General features: G+C 38.3%; 1 protein-coding gene across 1 annotated transcript in view; it reads left to right on the forward strand.

Moving 5' to 3' along the window:
* Positions 1-7,387, forward strand: part of LOC104513437 (adseverin-like) — a gene marked incomplete at its 5' end in the record, with an annotated part of 12,870 nt that extends 5,483 nt beyond the window's left edge. The window contains 2 exon segments of the mRNA XM_010156784.1: positions 7,302-7,365; positions 7,368-7,387. Of these exon segments, the coding sequence (XP_010155086.1) occupies positions 7,302-7,365; positions 7,368-7,387 (84 nt within the window).
* Between the last annotated feature and the right edge of the window lie 518 nt (positions 7,388-7,905).

Here is a 7,905-nt window from a genome sequence, read left to right on the forward strand (position 1 = left end):
AAGCAGTTCTGAGCTGAGGCTGGAAAGTTTTGTTAGTACAATCAAAGTTATGCTAGTGAAATGTTATCCTTCTTCCCAAAGGAAGAATGCAGATGGTGAGATAACTCTATCTGCACTCAGTTGTCCATCCTTCCCATTCCTGTAGTGCTGCTGAGAAACTGATTTATAAACAGCCTAGAGGTTGCTGGTTTGAAATTGAAGAGCCTGTGGTGTGCTTAAAAACTTGTTGTGCCATCCAGCAATCAATATATGTACTTCTCAAGGGTTCCATGTATCACAAGTGAAAATTATGATGTTAGAACTCAAATATGAGACTGAATAAAGTTGTTGTGGTCATATTTCTGACAGTATGCTCTTAATTGAACTCCTGACATAATTGGCGTGTCAAAAGGAAAAAGACTGCTGTCTTTTGGAAAGACACTAGAAACAATACATCAAGCAAAAAGGCTGGCTTTGACAGTTGCTTTTCATAAAAACTGTTAACTTGCTATAGAAGAAATTATGTTTACAAGAAGAAAATGAACTTCTACTTTTTTAACAGTAGAAGACCCAGAGGAAAGTTAACTTGCTTTGTGATAATTACTACAGGGTGTGATTCAGTATCACATTGCAGCCTTAAGCACAGCTGTAGTAGTTTTGCTTGCTTCTGTAATCTCCCTGCCTTCTTGCCTGCACTCTCTCTTCTAGGTGGCTTTACTTCTCTTCCTTTAGAGAAACCACTTCACAATTAGCATATTAATTGTTTTAATGAAGTCACTGTTTGGGTGTAAACAGGACTGGGACAGCAGATTCTTGCATGTTTGGAGTTCACCACTGTAAGTTTCTTTTTTTTTTTAGTTGCTTTCCCTGTCACAAAAAAACTGACTATGTCCTTTTTCTGTGCTTTTCATTCATATGCTTCTCCTACAACTAACTTCTTCCCCAGTTTCCCCTGCCTGAGTTAAACTATCACTTGTGCTGTAGCAGGGACTTGCCAAACAAGTAGCGGGGCTTGAAGAACTAAACTGCTGTAGTTCTTTATTAACTTTATGGATTTATTAACAGCTTAGAAGTGTGGCTATATGTATGCACAGTGTATCTTAGTATGCAAGCATCTCACTTTTCTGTAAATCTATGAACCAATTATTTTTACAGCTCTAATAGTGTAAACTCCAGCATTCTCAATTTTTACATTTCTAAAGTCATCGGATGGAGGAAAATAAATATTAAGCCTTCCCCGCCTCCCCCCCCTTCACTTCAGTTAGAGTATTCAGAGTATGTAGTTTTCTTTCATACTTAGTGGACTGGAAAGCTCCCCCTTGCCCCCACTTGTACACAAAAAAGGGACCATCGTTAAAGCTTGAGGTGGACAGGACGTACATGTATGCACAAGGATTCAGTTAGGTTACTTGCTGATGCTGTAGGAAAACTGGGTGTTTTTCTTCTTGAGCTGCTGTTAAACATTCTCCTGGTACTTACTCTTCAATGTACTGTGGTATAGCAACAGCTATTCCCAGAATATGCTAGCAAGACAGGTGTGAGAGGAAAAAATGAATGTAGAAAGTATGACTGTGGTACATCTGACTTATTTTTATTCTGATAATTTATTCCAGTTGAATTAAATGGGAGACTCCAAGACGGATTACAAAGATTCTATTGTATTTATACCAAGGCCAGGCTTGTGGTGGCCTCAGCAGCATTCTGGCTGAATGAATTCAGAGTTTGTTTTTGATTATCAAAACTAAAACTTTCAATGGTTCACTGTATTACAGTTGCAACAAATGTAAAAGGTGGATTTGATGAATGTGAAGTGATTTCTTTTCCCTGACTGTATCAAGTACTGTACCCAGAAGCAGTTAAGCCTAAGAGGAGAGGAATTAAAGCAGCAATAACTTTACAAACTTTTCTTGCTTTTAGTCCTTTTGTAGGAGTTGTGGGCTTAAAGAGAATGTGGTATGGTGTTTCACATCAATGAGCATGCTTAGCTGCGGGTCCTGTACTAAGCCACTCTGCTTCGTAGCCATGCTTCTGTACCAAATGTTGTGGTTTAGAGGAACAGAAGGCAACATCCTAACTGACATACATCAAGTCAGCATAAGCTCTGTCATGTTGGCATGACACACTATAGATTTAGCTGCCTCTTAACTGTTAAACATTTCACTGTAATTTTCTACCAAAACTGAAGTTTTGCAACAAAATTTTTTCAAATAGTTTTGCAACCTGTTTAATCTAGCTTTGTTATGCCTATTCATGTAAGAGAATGCAAATCAGCAATTACAGTATAGGCCTGGAAAACAATAGGTGCTTCAACAAAGATAGAGGATTAAAACATGTTTGTAACTCGGACAAAATTGTAAATTCTTCAGATTTAAACTTCTTAGTTTCACTTTCATATTCCTAGCTGAGATTCATAGAAAAGACACCAGGACACAGTATATTTTCATTTGCCTCCAAACTAAGAAGGCTGCCCGTTGAATACAGAGGTGCTTGTGTGTTAGAAAGGTAAAACTTGTTTTTACATAATTTCTGAAATATGCAACTTCTTTTGTTTATTTTTCTTTCTCTTGCTCTACATGCCTTTTGGAGCTGGCATAAGAAGGCAGGAGGTGTACTTTCACAGTCTCTCTCCATGCAGCAAAATGTGCCAGGGTACTCTGAGCAAGAGTTACACACAGAGCTATACATAATCATCCTGCCACACACTTCTATATAGACGTTAAGTGCTGGACCATTTTTAATGTGCTGTAGAAATCTCATGTGACTTGCTCAAGGTCACTGCAGGCCAGAAGCTATCAGGAATCAAAGCAGTGAACCTTGCCTGTTCTAGAAGACCAAACTGCAACCCCCAGAATGTGGACATGAGCTCAGTTTCCCTTCCCAAACCCCCTCAAGAGTTCTAGAGTGGGCACTCTGATTATTCACAATAACCTTTTCTCACCCTCTGCTGCTAATTGTCCTACTGTTATCTAACAAGTATATTAATATCAACAACCCATTAATATCAGGTAGCAGAAGAGTTGTCTTCCATAGCATCTCTCAAACTCTCATAGATTAAAAAACGCCAAAAAATACTGCTAGTACAAACTTCTGAAAATAAACTGGGCTTGGCACATCAGGAATTACCGATGAATGAAGTTCCTTTTTTCTTTTTTTGAGGGGAATGAACACTTGAAGTCTATTTTAATTTTAATGGAAACGTTTTTTGTCAGCCTGCCAATTCAGAATACTTTAGCAAAACAAGCCTAAAAATAGTGAAGGTGTAGTACAGCAAAGAAACTGTGAAAGCACAGAGTGAGCTAAAGCTAAATACCATATTACGGACCTAGTTGAGCACTATATATAAATATATGTCTAAAAATAAATACGAGCCAAAAGCTCAGTGGTTGTTGGACATGGTTAGATAAACAGCTGACTGTATTTCAGGTAAATCTAGATCTAAATATTAGCCTTGTCAAGAAGTGGCTTTAACTTTGAAAAATATCTCTTTCTGGCTTTAAATTGTTAAAAACCCAGTCTGCCTAGAGTTTGGAAGGGGTAAGTTGTGTCAGGAAGACAAACCTGTAAATATCCAGCTGAACTTCTACCATGAGGCCTCAAAATTAGATACACTTAAAAATAATTGAGAAGATGATTTTACTTCAGAAGATAAGATTAACTAAATCTAAGCTCCTGAAGGTTTGTAGCAGTGAATGCTTAAGGCTTAAGATATTGGTTTAGTGCTCATAGTAAATACAGTAAAATATTATGCACTTTGGGACACTTTCGTGACAGATGGCTGCTCACTTCTATTAAGTTTCACAGAATGTGAAGTTTAGCTTTGAGGGTTTTTATGAAGAATGCTCTCTTTATTCTCTAGTGCTGAAAAGAATCACATATTTTTCTCTAGCTTTTAAATCACTATTTTTAAAATAAGCAAAGAAGATGGAGCTTATAGGAATGGTCAGCTCATCCCTGTGAAATCCAGATCAAGGATGTTTTCAGACACTGCCTGTTGATTTAAGTTGGTTTTATGTGGCAGGAGAAAACTGTACCACACAAAGTTTATCAAGGTTACAGTTAGCAAAGTTCAATCTTTATTTAAATTTAGGACAAAAGTATTTAGGCCGCATTATTTTGTGAGAATGTTTCTGTAGTTTAGGAAGGTGGACTCCATAAGGAAAATAAGGAAGTCTGTAAATCAAAAAATCTGAAGTACATTACTGTAGATTTTTAAAGGTCTTTCTCCTTCCTCGGGACGATTTGAAGCCTAGAGCAGGTGGACTGTAGGAGGGCTCAGTTTTGTCACTTGCTAACTGAAGGCAAAGTGGAAGAATGTGCTGTAAATGCAGTGTAGCTAGTGCGCACTGTGCAGCAGGACCTTTAGGAGATACCAAGAAGAGAGAATGTGAATTTATTGTCTGGAAGTTAATGTCTTTGAAATTTACAGTGTCAATTTAAGTCTCATAATATCCTTTCTGGTCTGTACAGTAAATACTGTTCATTTTGTATATGAGAATACTTGTTGGAGGTTTGTTTTGACACTTAGAACTGAAACTGAACTTTTAACCTTTCTGAAAGAATAAACTTAACCTTTCATGAATTGCAGCATATAGAGAGATAAGGCAATAACTGCCTAACCTCTTCAGCTAATTCTCTCTCTATATAGCCTTTCTCTTCCTTATTGCTTCTATAGATTGCAGGAAATAAATTCCTATTTATTGCTGCTGTATCTCTACTGACTCCTGTTTTCTTACATAATTTCAAATAAGCTCAAATAGTAGAAGGTAGGCCAAGATGAGAATGAATAAGTTTGAGTCCTGAAATTCTCAGAAACTAAAGGGGTCTGTGTTTTGGGAAGTCTCTTGAAATTTGGGAGAAGATGGCTGAAGCAGTGCATGACTATAATAACTACATTAAAAAAAAACTGTTCAAATTGAAACATTTGATGTTCTGCACAGTCTTTCATTAAGTTTTTAGAAAATTATTTCCCTGAGTGTGCACAGATTTCTGCCCCGCCCCCACCCTGTGGAAAAGTGAGAAGTCAGATTTAAGATAAGGTTCAGACCTGAAGACAAGTATGTCTCCAGATTTTGGATACTTAGTAAGCTGACAGTATTTAAACCACAGCTTGGAAGCAGATATGAAATTTTTTTTCTTAAGCCTACAGTCGCATTGGTAAAGGCAAGCTGAAAACCTCACAGCTTTTATTCAATAACATCTGCAACTTGAAAGGGATCCAGTTCTGGGAATCTGTGTAATCGTGATGTAAGATTAAAATTTTGGTTTTGAAGTATGCTTCCAAAGGGAAGGGAAAATAACTTGGCTGTGAGGTCACGGAGTTTTTGGGTTGGGTTTTTTTTGTGTGTGTGTGTGTCCAAGCTGGTGAAAAGTGAATATCAGAAGTTACTAGCACTGTTTTGCATGCAGATGGCATCAATATTAGCTGTCTTCTAAAAGTTTGAATCTGCTAGTACTGAGAAGTTGTACTTCATCTCTTACTTGTCTTACGCCATTTTAAGTACTATTAATCGTAGAGTCATAGAATGGTTTGGGTTGGAAGGGACCGTAAAGATCATCTAGTTCCAACCCCCTTGCCATGGGCAGGGACCCCTTCCACTAGACCAGGTTGCTCAAAGCATCATCCAGCCTGGCCTTGAACACTTCCAGGGATGGGGCATCCACAGCTTCTCTGGGCAACCTGTTCCAGTGCTTCACCACCCTCTCTGTGAAGAATTTCTTCCTGATATTGACTCTAAACCTTCCCACTTGCAATTTAAACCCGTTACCCCTTGCCCTGTTACTACAGGCCCTTGTAAAAAGTCCCCCCCCAGCTTCCTTGTAGCCCCTTCAGGTACTGGAAGGCTGCAATAAGGTCTCCCTGGAGCCTTCTCTTCTCCAGGCTGAACAAGCCCAACTCTCTCAGCCTTTCACAATACTTGTCAGCAGAAAAAGTTTATAAAGCTTTTTTTTTTTTTTGAAAGATTTCAGATAATAACCTGTTTCAAAGTTTTATGCAGTTGTATATACATTGTAAAACCAAGACCCCAGTAATTTACTCAGTGAGGGTTCTGATTAAATCCTTATTTGCATTGTAGATGAACACAAACCAGTTAAACCTTTTTTTAAAGTTGAAAATTACTGTGTACCTTTACTGCTATGCTGTTTGGGCTATTTGATGGAATAAGGTGAAGAATCAAATTACTTTCTTCCAGAAAAAGGGGGGAGGCAGGGGGAAGCTATCAGCCAAGCTGATTGATTCCTTCCAATTCAGCCTCTAGCATCCCTGCAGCTTATGTTCTGCCTCTTCCTGGTAGTTTTCACCAAGACCAAATTCTTTAGTCAGAAATACTTTGCATTCAGGATGAGTAAGGGGACTGGCCAAAACTGGGGTTCTTGGTCTGTGATGTGACTGGATTAGGTGACTTCTTGTTGAGGTTCTGGCGGCCCTCCTTCCTGAGAGGTCCTTACTCCTAGCTGCTGTTTCCTGAATGGAGGCATCATTATACAGATATGTCTCTTGTCTGAGGCAGGAAGTGTCATCAAGTGTATGTCTGTTTTCTGCTCGGGAGGAACTTTGTGGTTTGACTGACCAGGAAAACTGTATTCCTGATCTGTAAATCTTTGGAAGTAGTTTATAAAGACATTTGTGATAACCGCAGTTGGAAGGACTTGCATTAATCTGAGGTTATTAAACTTTTATAAGCATTGGATCTGCTGCTTTTCCTCACCTGAGGAAAAGTCTTCCAGTGAAGAAGACTTTATTGAAAACACCTATGTCATCCATTTGCACTTGAGCTCGTTTTGTTGTTTGATGCAGCTCAGTGTGTGATAATTATCATTATACAGCAAAAAGTCACCAAAATAAAAACTGTATTAAAAGATCTAACTTTACCTTTGCGTAGAGAGTATAGTCAGGGTTTTCCTTGAAGTTTTGAAATTTTGTTTCTTGCCACAGATGTGAACTAGCACTGCTGAAGAGGAACTGCCAGATATAAAAAAAATACAAATTGCAGTAGCAAATTTAGGAGTTTCAGCTTCTTTAAATAGCTGAAGATGTATCTGTACTTGGATAGAACTCAGTCAAACCAAAACTCTGACTACTCTGAGGTCAAGTAATCTCATAATGTGTGGATGCTAGATTACATTACATAAATATCTTTCATATTACAAGTATCTAGGTGACTTAGCAAATCTGTTCTGGGAAGTATTTCTGAAATATGTAGTTTCACTGATGTTCTGGTGCTTCAGATCCAGTAAGATGATAACTATGAAATTAATAACTTATTAATATTGCTCAGTGTTGAATCTTATTGCTAATGTGTGCGTGCTTTTAATTATTTTAGGAAATCTATCAGTGGTGTGGCTCATCATGCAATAAATACGAGCGGCTGAAGGCTACTCAAGTTGCTGTTGGCATTCGGGACAATGAAAGGAATGGAAGGTCTAAATTAATAACCGTGGAAGAAGGGAGTGAACCACACGAGCTCATAGAGGTATTGTAATATTGTACCAGTTACTGACATAGCTGTGAATAAAATGTTTTAACACCTCAGGAACAAGGATTGGGCTCAAACCTTCTGTTCTTCAAGGACTCCAGAAGTCAGATTTAGCTTATGGTAGGCCACTTCATACTTGTTTTCTCTCCTTATCCAAGCAGTGGTAAGTTTGTTGGGCAATAGAATCTGAGGTAGTTAATCGTCTGAATACTTTTTCAAGAATTAAATGTTTGCTTTTCTGAATTAGCGGTAGGGTGACTGAATTAACAGCAAATCTCATACCTGAACCACACTATCTGCTCCATATGGGGAGGGAGCAGGATCAAGGTGGGACACTACCAAATGAGGAAAGACTTGGAATTAGTGTATCTAGAATGTCAACAAATGCAGCAAATTGCATGGAGATGCACGGGGCTAAGCACATTGCTTTGCATAACTGCTTCTATTATAA

Source organism: Eurypyga helias, unplaced genomic scaffold (genome assembly GCF_000690775.1).
Source record: "Eurypyga helias isolate BGI_N326 unplaced genomic scaffold, ASM69077v1 scaffold9860, whole genome shotgun sequence".
NCBI lineage: Eukaryota > Metazoa > Chordata > Aves > Eurypygiformes > Eurypygidae > Eurypyga > Eurypyga helias.